This window comes from Bos indicus x Bos taurus, chromosome 9, assembly GCF_003369695.1.
Source record: "Bos indicus x Bos taurus breed Angus x Brahman F1 hybrid chromosome 9, Bos_hybrid_MaternalHap_v2.0, whole genome shotgun sequence".
Classification (NCBI taxonomy): domain Eukaryota; kingdom Metazoa; phylum Chordata; class Mammalia; order Artiodactyla; family Bovidae; genus Bos; species Bos indicus x Bos taurus.
Window position 1 is genome coordinate 95,474,337 of NC_040084.1, and position 17,422 is coordinate 95,491,758.

Consider the following 17,422-nt stretch of genomic DNA (forward strand, 5'->3'; position numbering starts at 1 on the left):
TTCTCCTTTGCTTTTTGCTGAGACTTTTCTTTTCCCAATCAGACAGAGCCCTGGGCTCTAATAAATGTCAGGCTGGGTTCTTAGATGCTCTTCTAGGCCAGGACCTCTCAGTCAACCCTGTTTACTGCTCAGAGGCTCAACTTGCTCGGAGATCCTGGTCTGTCTACAGGGAAAACAGAAGCAGAGAAAACCCTCCCGGTGGTGAAGTCCTGAGTTATCGGTGAAAGAATGCAGAGGACCAAAGGACGCGCCCTGCTGGCCTTCCATTATCTGCGGCTGCACTTTCCCCCGCCAAGCAGATCCGCCGTTGGGTTACTCAGAGACACTGCCATTAGCCAACCGCCCAAGGAATGAAGAACCCCGGGCCCACTTCCAGCTGCTACTTCTGGTTTGCCCTGTAATTTTTGGGTGGGTCTCAACCTTCTTTGACCTCTGCTTATCTTACACAATGAAGGATGAGTGTTGCTTTCCTGGCTGCTTTATAATTCTGGACACCAGGCTGGCTGAGTCAGCTGTGCTGCATACGCATACCTGCCCCTGAACAGCTGTGCACATAGTAGGGCAGGCCTGAAGCCCAGTGTGAGTGTGAGGGATCAGGTCTGCCCTGCCATGTCACCAGCTCCAAATACGCCCACGGGACCAGCCACGCTGACGCGTTTCTCTGGGAGACTCAGTCTCCAGCTCTCACAGCAAGCATGTCACACCTTCTTCAATGGGCTTTCCTGGTGGCTCAGCTGGTAAAGAATCCACCTGCAACGCAGGGGAACTGGGTTTGATCCCTGGGTTGGGAAGATCCCCTGGCGAAGGGAAAGGCTACCCACTCCAGTATTCTGGCCTGGAGAATTTCATGGACTGTGTAGTCAGTCCATGGGGTAGCAAAGAGTCAGACACGACTGAGCGACTTTCACTTCGCTCAGAAGTGCTTCCCACTCTTTCTCCTCATTCTTAACAAGTAATCCTCCCTTCCCACTTCTCAAAAAAAAAAATTAGCCTGGAATTCTCGAATCCTCCTGACACCAAAGTTAACCTGTTCGGGTTGTACCCACCCAACTCCCCTTCCTGCCCAGACAGAAGGTGCCCGTTTCCCCAGCAGGGCTTGGACTCCACCCTCTCCTGCCCTTTTTATTTCTTCCATGGAAGGTAGCATAGCTTCTTTTCCTTTCCTTTTAAGATTTCTCTCCTTGTCCTGGATTTTCAGCAATTTTATTATGATGTGCCTGCATGTAGGGTTTTGTTTCGTTTCGTTTAATCTTTTGGTCAAGCTGTACGACACGTGGGACTCTGTTCCCAGACCAGGGATTGAACCTGAACCCCTTTCATTGGCAGCATACAGAATCTTAACCTCTGGACCACCAGGGAAGTCCCCAGGTAGTTGTATTTTTAAATCCTTTCGCTCTGGAATCTGCTGCTGAGGGATATAAGTAAAGTCACCCAAGGTCAGGACTCCCAGCCAAGTCCTCTCACTCATGTCTACTGCTTCTTCAGGGCAAGGTGCACAACCATCACACTGCAGTATTTGCAGACAGAACTTCTTATTTTCCCCAAGAATTAAAAAGCATTTATTTATCTGGCTCTACCGGGTCTTAGTTGCAGCACACGGGCTCTCTAACTGGGGTGTGAGGCTCGCAGGTTTAGCTGCCCTGCAACATGGGGGAGGAAGGGTTTAGTTCCCTGACCAGGGATCGAACCCACATCCCCTGCATCGTAAGGTGAATCCTTAATCACTGGACCACCAGGGCAAGTCCTGGAGAGAACTTTTTAAATCAAAATACTTCACGTGCTTTCTTTATTCACCTCATAAATGCTTACGGAGGATTTATGATGAGCCAGGCACTGAATGGGCGATAGAGACGAGATGGAGGCAGAAACACCCTGTCCCCAGGTTCCAGTCACCTGGGAGAGAGGGACGTGATCTGCAGGGAGACCTGCTTTTGCCCCAGGGTGCAGGCCAACAGTCTTGGCCCATCTGGTGCTGCACTCACTCAGGGTTGGGTTTCAGCCCCTGGGAGGACTGGTCTACTCCAGGGGCCTCGGACTCCCAGGAGGAAAGCCCCTGAGTGTCCCAGCTGCGTGTCTGGACAGTTACCAAGCCCCTCCTCCTGTGTGGGGAACCTGGACTCCAGTTTCTTCTTTCTAACAAGGTGGAACTTCGGAAGGCATTCCCAAGCTGCTCAGCCTCTCAGCGTCACGACCCTGAGGGAAAAGCGGCATCGAGCGTCACTCTCGCCCCCACACGGCTCCCTTTTCGCCTCAAGTTCTGGACACCTGGGCTGTTCACTGTGCCCGGCGCCAGAGCCTCTCAGTCTTCCTGCCTGGGTGCCCACTGACGGACAGGTGCCTTCAGGAGAAACACAGCCAGGACCGCAGGCTCACCTCACTGTGCTTCTCTTTAGCGTCAGGCCCCTGGCCTCCCGACTGCCCTGGTAGCCTTGGAGCCGTGTTTGTTGTTTAATTCAGTTTTCTACTTGTTCTACAATCCTAAAGGAAATCAACCCTAAATACTCATTGGAAGGACTGAAGCTGAAGCCCCCAGTTCTTCGGCCACCTGATGGGAAGAGCCGACTCATTGGATGAGATTGGTTCGATAGTATCACTGACTCAGAAGACATGAGTCTGAACAAACCCTGGGAGATAATGGAGGACAGAGGAGCCTGGCGTGCTGCAGTCCATGAGGTCGCAAAGAGTTGGACACAACTTAGCCACTGAACAACAACAACAGCTTGTTCTTGGCAGCAGAGTCGCTGTAGTACAATCTGGTCTCACGTGGCCCAGGGCGGAGGCCCTCCAGGAGTGCCAGGTTAATTATCAGAGCTCTTAACACCTCCATTCATCTTCTCTGGAGCAGCTCAGACCTCTGGCCAAGCCTCCCTCTCATTCATCTTCCATCTTCACTCTTGTGCCTCCCTCATTCGTGTGGTCTGACCACTCCATGCCTTTCTGAGTGTGTAACGTTTAAAACACATTTCCCATCCCAACAGTTGTGTGGGTGTAGGCAGATAACATGTTTCAGGGCCAGGACCTGGGTGTGGTGAAGTTGGTCGGGTTCTTGGCATGAGTTAGTTCAGGTTCGGAGTTCTTGGTTTTGTTTTGATTGCTCTCTAGTGAGAGAGACTCAGGCTTTCTTCTTGTTTTTTTTTTTTTTTTTTTCTTTTTTTCCCCCAGGATGTTTTACAGCGTTGAGGAACCTGCTGGGAGAATGGCAATCACGTTGAATTCCCCGTCTGTAGAGTCAGCCCTGAGACGGTGGCATGCAAAGGGTGGCAAATACTTAAGCAGATTGAACAGCGATCAGGCATTTTGTTCCTTCCCTGCTATTGATTCTTCTCATCTCCGCCTAGAGCAGCCTCACTTACGGTGGTTTTGTTTTTCATTCTGGGGACCCACAGCAATTGAAACACAACTTACTATTGCTTTTACATACTTTACACTGTTGTTGTTTAGTCGCCAAGTCGTGTCCAACTCTTTGCAACCCCATGCTGGCTCTTTGCAGCATGCCAGGCTTCCCTGTCTTTCTGTGACTCCCAGAATTTGCTCAATCCCATACCCATTGAGTCAGTGATGTCATCCAACCACCTCATCCTCTGTCACTCTCTTCTCCCTTTGCCTTCAATCTTCCCCAGCATCAGGGTCTTTTCCAGTGAGTCAACTCTTCGTATCAGGTGGCCAAAGTATTGGAGCTTCAGTTTCAGCATCAGTCCTTCCAATGAATGAACATTCAGAGTTGATTTTCTTTAGGGTTGCATGGTTTGGTCTCATTGCAATCCAATGGATTCTCAAGAGTCTTCTCCAGCCTCACAATTCAAAAGCATCAATTATTCAGCACTCAGCCTTCTTTATGGTCCGACTCTCACATCCATACATGACTACTGGAAAGACCATAGCCTTGACTATATTTTACATACTCTAGTCCATTCACTTCTTACCACACCCTATGAGAACAGTATTAACTTTTCCATTTAGACTTTCACAGGCTGTTGCTGCTGCTGCTGCTAAGTCGCTTTAGTCGTGTCCAACTCTGTGCGACCCCATAGAATGAGTAGCAATTGATTCAACCTCTATCGAATTCCCAATCACTTGGCCCCCAGACTGTGCTGCCCTTCACAGGGCTATTCGTACGGTGGATGTTATCTGCCCTTGAAGATTTATCTTTGCAGAATTGCACAGGAGGTAGTTCACATCTTCCCAAGTGGTTTGTATTCAGGAATGAGATTGTGTAACCTTATGGCTAGGCAAACAGCATATCTGGGCAAGACCAGCCCTTCTGAAGATTCCTCACCTCCTTGTTGGTCTTTTTGTGGCTCAGTTGCTACATGTCTGACTCTTTGCAAGCCCGTGAACTGTAGCCCTCCAGGCTTCTGTGTCCTTCAGTGTCTCCCAGAGTTTACTCAGAGTCATGTCCTCATCTCCTTAGAACAGAAAACGTGGCAAGTTATTGTGCAAAGTACAAGATGGCATGTTATTAACTTAATGTGAGTCAGGATGTGTGCTCTGTGTGAATTTTGATTTATTTGATATCTTGAAACCAGAACTGCAAAAAGACACGTTGATTAGCTGTGAAGTAACTCGTTATGTCTGTCGTTCTTGCTTTCAGGGAAGTTTAATCAGCATTAACAGCACTTGCACAGAGATGGGCAATTTTGACAAAGCTGATGTCACTGGAGAGATAGAATTTGCCATTCGTTACTGCCTCAGAACTCATTCTTTAGAAATATGCATCAGAGCCTGTAAGAACCTTGCCTTTGGGGAGGAAAGGAAGAAAAAGTGCAATCCGTAAGTTTCTTTGTCTAAGTTTTGGCATATGATAATAGATTTATTGACTCTAAAATTTATATGGAAAAGTGAAAGTCCAAGAAAAACCAAGGCAATAGTAAAAACAAAAAGCCGTGTTAAGAATTATCTTCATAAAACTTAGTAATTCAAACAGTGCGTGATGGATGCAAGGACAGACAGAAGGTCAACAGAGCAGAATCAGAAGTCCAGATACAGATCTTAGGATACGTGAGAACATAAATGATCAAGAGGCTATTAATAATCAATATGTAAATGATGAAATTCAGTACATGGTGCTGGGAAATTTGATTTTCCATGTAGGAAAAATAAAATTCTATCCACACAACCCATAAATAGGTTAATTTTCTTCCAATTGGTAGATATGAATTGATATCATTACTTTAACATGCGTCTCCCTGATAACAAAAATGAGCAACTGCATACATGCACCCATCACTTAAGGTGCACTCCTCTTCTGTGAACTCCCCATCCATATCTTTTGTCCAATTTTCTATCAAATTGTCATTTAAACATTTATTTACAGGGGGTTGGCTTTTTTAAAATCCATTTTCGATGCAACTCTCCATTGGTTATACCTATCTTACATGTCTTCTCCTAGCTGTTACTTGTTTTCCAACATTGTCATAACTTTTCTTGTAGAGAATTTGATAATGTCCAATTTATCCTTTTTTTCCTTTAGAATGTCTGCCTTTCGAGTTTGTAGGAGAATTCCCCCTGAACATTTTAAATACATTCTTCTCTGTTATCTTCTATTGGAGTTTTTTCAAACTTAGATACTTTCATATTAGAGCTGGAACTGATTTTCTGTGTATGGTTTAAAGCAAGCCCCACATTTTGGTCTTTTCCTTTCCCAGCATGGAACATTTTTAGCACACAATTCTTAACAGTTGGGGGAAAGGAGTAGTTTGTTGGTCCAATCAAACTCTCCTCTGCTCTGAAACCTTCAGTAGCTCCTCGGTGCATTGCTAAAGCACTCTGGCTCTCCATCAGAAATCCCTCCTGTCTTTCCAGTCTTAACTTGTATTATTCCCCTATCTGTACCTTCTGCTCCAGGAAAATTGGAATAATCATTGTCCCAAAACTACCCCCCTGAAACAGGAAAGTATAGCTCATTCAAAGGGAAAGAATAAAACAACAGAAGCTTTCTCTGAAAGAGATCTTATGGTGGGTTTACCCCACAAAGATTTTAGAATAACAGTTTTAAGGATGCTCAAAGAACTAAAGAAAGATGTGGAGAAAATTGGAAAAAAAATGATGTATAAACAAAATAGAAATATCAATAGAGAGATGGAAAACCTAAAAAGAAAACAATTCTGGAGCTGTGAAAGCTACAATAATTGAAGTGAAAATTTCACTAGAGGAATTCAGAGGTAGGTGTGAGCAGGTGAAAGAAAGAATGGGTGAACTTGAAGATAGGATGATGGGATCCTGAGTCTGAGGAACAGAAAGAAAAAAGACTAAAGAAAAGCAAACAGAACCTAAAGGGCCTGGGGACACCATGAAGTGAAGCAGCATGGGTAACATACATTCCAGAAGGGGGAGAGAGAAAGCATGGAGCAGAGAGAAGCCTGAAGAGATGGTGGCTGAAGACTTCCCAAATGGGAGGCAAGGCACAGATGTCAGAGAAGCGCTCTGAACTCCAGGGATGGTGAACTCAGAGACCCACGCTGAGACACATTATAAACAGACATTTGAAAGACAGACTCTTGAAAGCTGCAAGAAAGAGGTGGATTGTCAGTACTAGGGAATTCCCAGTTAGAATATCAGCAGATTTCTTATCAGACACTTCAGAGGACAGAAGGCAGTAGGTGCTGAAGAGACAGAGACAGAAGGTGCTAAAAGGAAACGAAACATGCAGCAAAACTGTTCTGCAAAAGTGAGGGAGAAATCACAACGGTCTCAGGTACAGAAAGGCTAGGGGAGCACGTTACCCCCCGCCCTGCTCTGCAAGAAATGCTCAGGATACAGAAAGGCTAGGGGAGCACGTTACCCCCCGCCCTGCTCTGCAAGAAATTCTCAGGATGACCCTGGAAGTGAAATGAAAGGACACTGGACAGTAACTCAAGACAAATGAAACAATAAAGACCTCGATAATGGCAAGTGGACAGGCAGTTACAAAGGGTAGCATAATGGTGAACAGTGGGAGGTAATTCCACTTTTGTTTCCCATATGACTTAGGACAGTACTACTTTTTGAAAGATTATGGGTGTCGTTTTGGCTTGTCACTCCACACTTGGTCTTTGACATAATTTAAGAGACTAGTGCATTTAAAAGAGTTAGTACTTTCTAGTTTGGGACACATGGGCTTCCCAGGCAGCACTAGAGATAAAGAACCTCCCTGCCAATGCAGGAGACGTAAGAAACCCAGGTTGAGGAAATGGCAACCCACTCTGGTATTCTTCTCTGGAGAATCCCATGGACAGAGGAGCCTGGTGGGCTACAGTCCATAGTGTTGTGAAGAGTCAGGACTGAAGAGCCTTGAGCACACACGTGCAGATATAGTTTTGTAACATCAGCAAGGGAAAGAGGTTAGGATAGAGCTGAAAAGGAGCAGAGTCCTTATGTTGCTAAGGTTAACATGGCATGAATTCAATTAGTGCTATAACTTTAAGATGTTAAATGCAATCCCGTTAGTAACTACAAAGAAAATAGCTATAGAAAAACAAAACAAGCAAGAAAGGAATTTAAATGTTTCACCACAGAAAATCAGCTAAGCACAAATGAATACGGAGGACACAAAAGCTGCACGGCAAAACAACCAGCAAATGACAGATGTAAGGATTAATGTTTCTTATCAGTTGACACAGGTTTGGTCTCTGGGTTGGGAAGATGCCCTGGAGGAGGAAATGGCAACCCACTCCAGTCTTCTTGCCTGGAGAATCCCATGGACAGAGGAGCCTGGTGGGCTACAGACCAAAGGGTCACAAAGAGTCGGACACGACTGAACACACATGCAAATGCGATTAGTAGTTAATTTAAAGAAAAATGAATTAGATTGTCCAATGAAAAGGCAGAAACTGGCAGAACGGATGAAAACAGAGATTGTAACTGTATACCATCTACAAGAAACTCACTTGAGATCTAAAGACACAAAGGGAAGATATTCCGTACAGACGGTAAACGAGAGTGAGCAGTGGTGGCTGTACCATTATCAGACAAACAGGCTTTAAGTCTAAAAAGATTACAAGAGATAAAGGACATTATATATTTATAAAAGGTTCAGTACAACAAGATGATGAAATGATCCTAAATGTCTGTACATCTAATAACAGACCAGCAAGATATAAGAAGCAAAAATTGACAGAATTGAAGAGAGAAATATTGAGTTCACATTGGGTAGTTCAGTTCAGTTCAGTCGCTCAGTCATGTCCGACTCTTTGTGACCCTGTGAACTGCAGCACGCCAGGCCTCCCTGTCCATCACCAACTCCCGGAGTTCACCCAAACCCATGTCCATTGAGTCGGTGATGCCATCCAACCATCTTATCCTCTGTCGTCCCCTCCTCCTCCTGCCCTCAATCTTTCCCAGCATCAGGGCCTTTTCAAATGAGTCAGTTCTACACATCAGGTGGCCAAAGTATTGGAGTTTCAGCTTCAGCATCCGTTCTTCCAATGAACATTTGTATTGGGTAAGATCTTATAGAAAAACGTATATGAACTTTTTTGGCTAACCAATAGTTCTTCAGTAATAGTTGGACATATCAATACTCCAGTCTCAGTAACAGAACATCCAGACGATGATAAGAAAGGAAATAGAGGACTTAACTAGATAACGTGGGTGTGTCTTTTATTGTAATGATTTATGCTGTACAGATATATTTGGTATCTCTTGTTTTCCAACGTGTGAGGTCTCATAATGATCAATGATCTGAGTCAGCCAACAGTGAGGTATTGGTGATGAGCCTTGAGTCCTGCTCTATAAGAAGCGTGACTGAAATGGAGGCAGAGGCCTGAGGCTGGGGTTCCAGCGGGGACCCTGATCGGGGGAGGGTTCCTGCTCTCTGTGGCTTTGGGACAGCAGAGCTGGTTTCTAACCCTTCAGGACAGGACCTGGGCGCGTGGTGTCCCTGCCATCAGTGCCACTGCCGGAAGAGCCCAGAAGGACAGTCTCAGGACCTGAGCGGAGGGGTCAGCCTGGGACGGGGCTCCAGGGGGTGGGCGGCCTCCAGACCCAAGGAGAGGGGCTCAGGGAGGCCAGTCCTCAGCTGTCAGGACGCAGTGTCCGAGGCCCCGCTGGAAGAGCGCGGCGTGCGGCATACACTTTCCATTTCCACGTTTTTTCCTTGCGGGTTGGGGAGAAGAGGCAGGGGGAGTGAGGACAAGCTGGCACAGGCCTCAGGATCCGGGTGGATGAGAAACCTGCCGCCCACTGAGCCCCCAGGAAGCCCCCGCTTCCCGGGGCATCACCAGTGATGGAGCGTGATGAGTGATCCAGATCCAAGAACGGGGGCATGAGAGAAGCGGGGGGCTTCACACCCCCAGAAACGTTCCAGAGGATTATAGCCAGAGACTGAGTAAACGGGAGGCTGTGCACCCAGCACTGTCATTGGGGTGGCCGCTAAGCCCTTTCTGTCAACCCCAGAGGCAGCGGGAAGCGGCGTTAAGAAACCACTGACATGCAGTTCTCCTCCTGAACCCTTTGCCCGCCCCGCATGCTGGGCTCTCACCCCTTGCTGTCTGCATTTGGCCACCAGGTATGTCAAGACCTATCTGCTGCCTGACAGATCGTCCCAGGGAAAACGCAAGACCGGTGTCCAGAAGAACACGGTGGAGCCGACCTTTCAGGAGACCTTGAAGGTACTTGCTGGGCAAATGCTCCTGGGCAGAGTGTCCCCATCCCGGGCTGGGCTTCTGGGGCCATAGTCCAGCCAGTGGTTCCTCCAAACTCTTGAGTCAGTTAAATGTAAGTGCAGACACTGAAACATTCCGGCAGGGCTCTGTCAATCAGTGGCAAGTGGTAGAAAATAAATTTCAGCCTTTGTACAGAAAAAGTGCTGAGTCTGATGGACCAGTGCATGGCTTTGGATTAATGATTTGCGAGACAATGGTGAAAAGGAAATAGGCTGCCTCGCCGTTTCTAAAGGAGAAGGAAATGGTACCCCACCCCAGTACCTTTGCCTGGAAATCCCATGGACGGAGGAGCCTGATAGGCTACAGTCCTTGGGGCCGCAAAGAGTCGGACACGACTGAGCTACTTCACTTCAGTTTCTAAAACTGGCCTGTTCTGTTGAATTTTTATGATTTTCAGAGAGGTATCATCAAACCAGGGGCCCTGTAAATGAAACTGCTGAGGTGATAGCTTTGGGAAAGTACTTCTTTGTCATAGTATCTGGCAGACCCAGGTCTCTTCTTCTTTTATGAAGCTCTAATACTTTGGCCACTTGATGCGAAGAGCTGATTCATTGGAAAAGACCCTGACGCTGGGAAAGATTGAGGGCAGGAGGAGAAGGGGATGACAGAGGATGAGATGGTTGGATGGCATCACTGAGTCAATGGACCTCAGTTTGACCAAACTCCAGGAGATAGTGAAGGACAGGGAAGCCTGGCGTGCTGCAGTCCATGGGGTTGCAAGGAGTTGGAACAACAACAACTAAAAAACAAAATTTCTGGAAGAATTGTTCAGGTTTTCATTTTCTTTGGCACTAAGAATTGTGACTGGCTTAGGGCAGAGACCAGGGAGGGACTGCCTCCTACTGGGATACAGGGAGGAGAATTGCAGGTGATGTCTAGCGAGCGTAGGTAGCAGACAGGTGTGGGAGGTCTTGAGCTGGAAGGACAGTCCAGATGCACAGAGATGTGCCCACTGAAGGCTAGTCAGCCCAGGGATTCCGTGCGTCAAGCCCGAGAAAAGAGAGGACTCTGTCTGCCTTCTGTGGCGAGTAGGGGCATTTGGGAACTCCCAGCCAGGGGCCATCTGGGGAGCTGGCGCAAGAGTCCTACTCGGGACATGAAAACAGCCATTGTTTTCTGTGTCCCTGCTGTGACCAAGTGCTTTATGTACCCTCTGAACCGTGTGTTGGCATCCTCACTTAGCAATGGGGAAGCTGAAGCTTTGAGAGTCCTTAAAAGTACATCCATGACCCAGGATGGACAATCAGTCCTTCACAAAATCTACGTTCCTAAGGACTCCCCAAGGAATTGCTTTTAAAAGCAGATTGTAGAAGGAAATGGCAACCCACTGCAGTATTCTTGCCTGGAGAATCCCATGAACAGAGGAGTCTGGCAGGCTACAGTCCATGGGGTCGCAAGAGTCAGACACACGACTTAGCAACTTTCTTTTCATTTGTGATTCAGTAAGTGTGGGTAGGGCCTGAGGTGCTACTGGTCTGGGACACTCCTCCAGTAGCAAATCACTGACCCTGGTCTTCATGTGGCTTTGCTCACGTAACAGAATTTTGAAAAGCTCTGTGCTACCTCACACATTGTGAGCTTCCATATAAAATTACTCGTCACAGGTTTAAGGTGTTTTGTACTGAACAGAGGCTGACAAATATCTCATATTTTATGAAATGAGACAAAGATGAGCATTGACTATAGTTTAGATAACTATTATATACTTTGATTTTTAAAGTTTTCACTACCTTAGTTAAAGGGCACCCAGAATCTCAACTCAGTGTACAATGAATGTTTTATCCAGTGTATTGTGAGTATCTTGGTTATCCTATAAAGCTTCCCAGATACATTGAGAAGAACCGATCTTTATTCTAAATGTAGAACATCCCAACATGGACCCAGCTTTAGGCTTTCGTAGAAATCATACGTAAGATGGAAAAGATGGGCCAATGAAGAAGCCAAGCAATCATGAACAGTGTATCGGAAACCAGGATTTCAGACCCCTTATTCAGCTCCCTGGAGGCCACATCCCTGGGGCAAGGGGCAGGAGTAGGATACCGAGCTTCACCAGTTTTGAGGAACGTGTATGTCAAAGTTGATCTGAAAGCCGACCCTTGGTTTTCTAGGCACAGCACGCCTTGGGGAGACTTCCTGTGCTCCACGGGGTGCGGGTGCTCCCCTGGAAGACCACTCAGTGGGGGGCTGGGGAAGGGTGAACAGTGACACTCGATCTGAGCGACAGTGGCTGTGACCTTAACCCTTGTTCTCTGGGGTCGGTGACACTGGTACCCCGTGGAGACTAGCAAGCCAGGGTCTGCCGGCCCAGCCTCCTGGGCCTTGCCGGCAATGGAAAGTAGGTCTTACTTTGCACTGTGGCCTCAGTCAGCCAAAGGGAGTTATCCTGTTTTGTCAGGAAGGGGCCACCAGTCCGCCCAACGTGCAGAGCTGCCCCGAGGCGGGCAGACCCGGGGGACTGAAAGCTTTGCTCCCCGAAGCACCTGGCTCTGAGAGGGCGCAAATGCTGCATGGTGGACTGATGGTCTGGACTGCACTCGCGGGGCTTGTAGCCATGAAGAAAATAACCAGATTAATTAAGAGTTTAAAGATAGAATATGGAACAAGGGGCAGTGTTGGAGACAGACGAAAAATCATCCGGGAGCTGTGAGCCCAAGCTCACTGTCTCTGCCTGCCTCCACAGTACCAGGTGGAGCTGGCCCAGCTGGCCAGCCAACAGCTGCAAGTGTCCGTGTGGCACCTGGGCGTGCTCACCCGGAGGGTGTTTCTTGGAGAAGTGATCGTCCCTCTGGCCACGTGGGATTTCGAAGACAGAGAATCACAGTCCTTCCGCTGGTATCCGCTCCGGGCCAAGGTGAGCTTGAAGGCCTCCCTGGTGGCTCAGGTGGTAAAGAATCTGCCTGCGATACAGGAGATGCAGGTTTGATCCCTGGGTCGGGAACATCCCCTGGAGAAAGGCATGGCAACCCACTACAGTTCTTGCCTGGAGAATCCCATGGACAGAGGAGCCTGGAGGGCTACAGTCCATGGGGTTCAGACACAACTGAGCAATTAAGCACAGCCCCCACCCCCAGCACGAGAACCAAACTGACTTGTCAAAGGGATCCCAGAAGAGAATCCCAGAAGATCCCTGGGAGCCGGGGCCCCTGCCTGCCTGTTACCCTGCAGTGGGAGCTTCAGCCTGGCTCCTTGGTTGGGGGGTGGGCTGGAGTCTCACCTGCTCAGCTGTGTTCAGGGTCCCAAATAGCCCCACCCTCACTGGGGTCCAGACACCAGCTGAGATCAGGCTGGGGGTTCAGGTCCTGGTGACGGCCTGGTAGGTCCACACGCTTCCCAGATTTCAGGGTCACCTGGTGTCAGCTGAGGAGGCTTGACCTTCTCGAGCTAAAGTACCCCCCAGACCTGCGGGGCTGTCACGTGCCGTCCCTCCACCCCCAAGCAAACGGTAAGCGGTGAGGATGGCCGGACCCCGTGTCCTCAGGAAGGCCGGCAGGGGCCCCAGGTCAGCTTGGCCGGGAGGGTGGGCCAGGCTGGTGGCCGCGCAGGTGAGAGGCCAGGGAGAAAGGGCTGCGTTTCTTGGGACGGCTGCTTTGCCCGTTTCTGTGCCAAGATTACCGACAGGGAGAGAGCATGGACGAGAAAGAGAGGGGATGTGGGCTCTGCCGCCTCCTAAGAGGTGGCAGCAGGGTGTGGGGCCACGTGAGAGTCTGGCAGGGCCTTTACAAGGGCTGGGTGGGGCCCAGGCGCCCTTGTCCCTGTTTTCCCCTCCAGAGGCCCTGGGGGCTGTTTTTCAGGATGCTTCTGCTTAGAAATGGGCTTCCCCTATGGCTCGGATGGAAAACAAAACAAAAAAAAACCTGCCTGCAATGCAGGAGACCCAGGTTCAATCTCTGGGTCAGGAAGATTCCCCCAGAGAAGGAAATGGCAGCACACTCCAGTATTCTTGTCTGGAGAATTCCAGGGACAAAGGAACCTGGAGGGCTACAGTTCATAGGGTCACAGAGAGTCGGACAGGATCGAGTGACTAACGCTGCACCTCTGCTTAGAAGCAGCTCTGGTTTCTGGCCTCTGTGGTGTTAAGCCCAGGCCTGGCAGGGTCCCACCCTCCCTCCCATCTCTTTTCTCTTGTGGGGTCTGCACAACTCGTCCCCAGTCCCCTCCAGTGCCCTGTGCTTGCTCTTCTCAGAACCTCAGTTTATCCTCAGGCCTCCTCTTGGAATCTCTAAGGTCAGCCCAAGACGGCGCTTAAATCCCCGCTCCCCCATGAAGGCTCTCCTGATTTTCCCTGCCAGATGTGGTCTACGTGCCGTGCCCCCCGACACCAGCTCCCTGTCAAGGGGCCCCATCCTGTCTTCTTCCCCCAGATTCTTATTCAGGTTGAGGCAGGCCACCGCCAAGGCTGGTCATCTCTTTGATAAGCAGGCAAGGAGCCGAGATCCCCAGACTGAACGGCGTCCCTCCTAATCCCAGCTGATAGACAGTGACTCTCCACGCTGGATTGGGGCGGGGGTCTGTTTACAGGCCCACCCTTTCAGCCCTGCCAGGAGGGAATCATGGGGTTGTCACAGATTTCTGGAAGCTGAGGGCGGAGGCTGGTCCCTGCTGGGGGGCCGGAATGAATCTAGATGCTTCCGTTCCCCTCCCCAAACCTCTCCACTCACTCACTCGCCAGGTAGGAGGCTGGCGTACCTCTTGCCCCTGTTCCTGGGCTTTCCCAGGCCTGCAGAGGCTTTGCCAGGATGGGGTAGGCAGGGGGAGGTTGGAAGGGGACACTTATGGTCAGTGCTGAGACAATGAGAGGAGTCCAGAAAGTTCTGGGGGCTGGGGAGTCCTGCCTCTGAGCTCTGTCTCATATCCTGCAGGCAGAGAAATCCGAAGACAGCCTTCCCACCAATAACGGAGAACTCGCAGTCCGGGCCAAGCTGGTCCTCCCTGCAGGGCCCAGAGAGCTCCAGGAGGCTCCAGAAGGTGGGTGGCCTCCTGCCTGCAAGCATCTGTCCTTCCCTGTCACTGTCCCCGAGCCTGGGGCAGCAGACGGCCTGAGAGGCTGCAGCCTTTCCTTTCTGCTGCCCACTGAGCCCGTGTTCCAGGAACGCCCATCAAACCTGTGAAACCCAGACTGCTTCTCTGGACCCCTCAACTTAGGAGGGAAATCAGTGATCAAAATTAGGCGTGTGATGCCCACTCGATGGGCTCTTACGACACCTGCCTGGGGGCTTCCTCCCAGGCGGCCGGCTCGCATGCTGTCTTACCGGAGAAACAGTCTGGCCGTGGCCCTCTGTGTGGACTGACACCCGCATTATGGTCCGGTTCGCCTCCAGCTCCAGGCTGAAGTGCCTGCCAGGCTCCCAGTGACCGGCTCCCTGCTCCCACGCCACGTGGGCAGTGGCTGCTCAGAAGGGAGGAGGGGTCAAGGTCCTCAGCTTCACCAGGGGGAACTGACTCAGATAACGGGGGCACAGGAAAGCGTGAGGTGCAGAGTGAAGACAGGGAGAGGAAGCAGTTCCACATTATTCGCAACGTTGTTTTCAGCCGCTGTCGTGCGACCCCGTGGACTGGATCACACCAGGCTTCCCTGTTAGTGCTCTCTTTGATAGAAGAGGGACTTCCACTGCCCACACTTGCAGGGCCCCCAGCAGACCAGTAGCTTACACCCTGTGGTTATCGCAGCCCCCGGACAGAGGTCTCTTCCCCAGCCCACTGGCTACAATTGGCTAAAGCTCCTGCATCCTTCTCTCCTTGGCTCTTCATGCCTCTTGGCAGCTGCTGGGTGCCTGGGTTTTGAGTCCTTCCCTGATGAGGCAGTGGGTAGCATGTGAGCAGGGCCAGAGGAGCCCCGTGTGCTGGACATGTGCTCTCTCGCTCTGGTGGGTATTAACACATCCTCTGGTTAAGCTATCAGTTGGAGGGGATGGCCTTGCATGCTGTAGAAGTCAGGTTGGTGGTAAATGCCAGCTTTCCTTCCAGGGACGGGAGATGAGCCATCACAGAATGGTCAGCTCTGCTTGGTAGTGCTGGGAGCCAAGAATCTACCTGTGCGGTCAGATGGCACCTTAAACTCATTTGTTAAGGGGTAAGTATTCCATTGTAGTCAATCATTATTTATTGATGACCATTACAGGCAGGGCTTCCCTAGTGGCTCAGATGGTAAAGAATCTGCCTGTGATGCAGGAGACCCGGGTGCAATCCCTGGGTCGGGAAGATCCCCTGGAGAAGGGAACGGCTACCCACTCCAGTATTCTTGCCTGGAGAATCCCGTGGACAGAGGAGCCCGGTGGGCCATAGTCCACGGGGTTGCAAAGAGTCGGACACGACTGAGCGACTAACACTTCTGCTTTCATTACACCTAAGGCATCATCCCTGTAAGGGAACACCAAGTGTAAGCCACTTTAAACTTGTCTTATTTTAGCTTCCCTATGAAAACCCAACATAACGTGTGTTAAAGACTAGTTTCCGAGAATTCGTGGGACTCAGGCGTGCTGAAGCTAGATTTGGAATACATTTTAAACTAAACCCTAATCTTATCAGTCCTTACTGTGACACCAGTGATGGCACTGGTGACTGAGGGGAACATGGAGAAAGCAATATGATTAGTAAACGTTAATTTAGCTCGACACTGACATCTCCTCTCGGATTAACAGTAAGATGGATGACTCTGCCCGTCTCATTCTCATTCACTACGGGTTTAACGGTGTCTCCAACAGTAAAGCAAACAGTTAATAATTATATAGAACTGCCAAATCCCCAGTCAGTGACATAATGGAAAAATGACAGTTTACCTTGTCTAGATAGAACTGGGTTCGTGTCCTAAGCCTGCCACTTATCTGTACGGCCTTGAGCAAGCGACTGACTTAGCCCTCCTGGATTTCTTTTGTCTGAGAACAAGGTTAAAAGAGATAATGTGTGTACAGAGTGCTGCTCCCTGGGTAGCAGGTCTGACGAGCCTGGTGGTGGTCACACCAAGGAGGCAGATTAAGACTAGGGCCACGTGGCCTAGAATCCCAAAGCACTCTTAATCCTCGGAGCAGAATTCGACCCTGAAAGTTGGAACATCCTAGTGAGAGATCACAGAGCCAGGTCTCGAAATTCCCATGCTCGCTCCTTGCTTACAATTTCTGTTCTGCGGTGGGTTTATGAGCACTTTCCGAACACGTGGTCTCTCCAAGGAGCAAGTAGCAACAGGGAGCGGGGGCACATGGCGGGCTGAGCTTACGGGTTTTGAATCTGTTTCCCTGTGCAGCTGTCTCACTCTGCCAGACCAGCAGAGGTTGAGACTCAAGTCCCCCGTCCTGAAGAAGCAAGCCTGTCCCCAGTGGAAGCATTCCTTCATTTTCAAAGGCGTCACCCCTTCGCAGCTGAGGCAGTCCAGCCTAGAACTGACCGTTTGGGACCAGGCCACCTTCGGGGTGAACGACCGCTTCCTGGGAGGTGCCAGGCTTGGTTCGAGTAAGTGACCGCCCTAACATTCATACCATTAAGAACAGTGTTTCCATGGTGGCAGGTGACTTAACTGGCTCTGAAACTGCCTGGTGGTTTGGTCACTAAGTCGTGTCCGACTCTTGTAACCCCATGAGACTGTAGCCCGCTAGGCTCCTCTGTCCGTTGGCTTCTCCAGGCAAGAGTACTGGAGCGGGTTGCCATTTCCTTACCCACCATAAATGGTAGTTTAGTTTTTACAACTGAGCGATAATACAGCAAAGTATTTCAACGATTTAAATCGGATTTAGATCTGCTAAAGAAACAAAAAATTACAGGTCTCAAAATGGGCTGGGTACAGCCTTTGC

The 17,422-nt window shown here is 49.7% G+C and overlaps 1 protein-coding gene and 1 long non-coding RNA gene across 3 annotated transcripts in view; one reads left to right on the forward strand and one right to left on the reverse strand.

Moving 5' to 3' along the window:
- Positions 1-17,422, forward strand: part of SYTL3 (synaptotagmin like 3) — an 84,048-nt gene that overhangs the window by 64,513 nt on the left and 2,113 nt on the right. The window contains exons 9-14 of one of the 2 annotated variants that reach the window (XM_027551951.1): positions 4,592-4,770; positions 9,485-9,587; positions 12,322-12,492; positions 14,501-14,606; positions 15,606-15,711; positions 16,879-17,084. In XM_027551951.1, the coding sequence (XP_027407752.1) occupies positions 4,592-4,770; positions 9,485-9,587; positions 12,322-12,492; positions 14,501-14,606; positions 15,606-15,711; positions 16,879-17,084 (871 nt within the window). The remainder of the gene's footprint in view (positions 1-4,591; positions 4,771-9,484; positions 9,588-12,321; positions 12,493-14,500; positions 14,607-15,605; positions 15,712-16,878; positions 17,085-17,422) is intronic. The other variant, XM_027551950.1, reaches the window with a different exon arrangement.
- Positions 9,073-15,599, reverse strand: LOC113898630. The gene is made up of 2 exons (XR_003512693.1): positions 14,891-15,599; positions 9,073-12,538 (listed from the first exon to the last, which is right to left on the reverse strand). It is a non-coding gene; the product is annotated as an uncharacterized LOC113898630 (long non-coding RNA).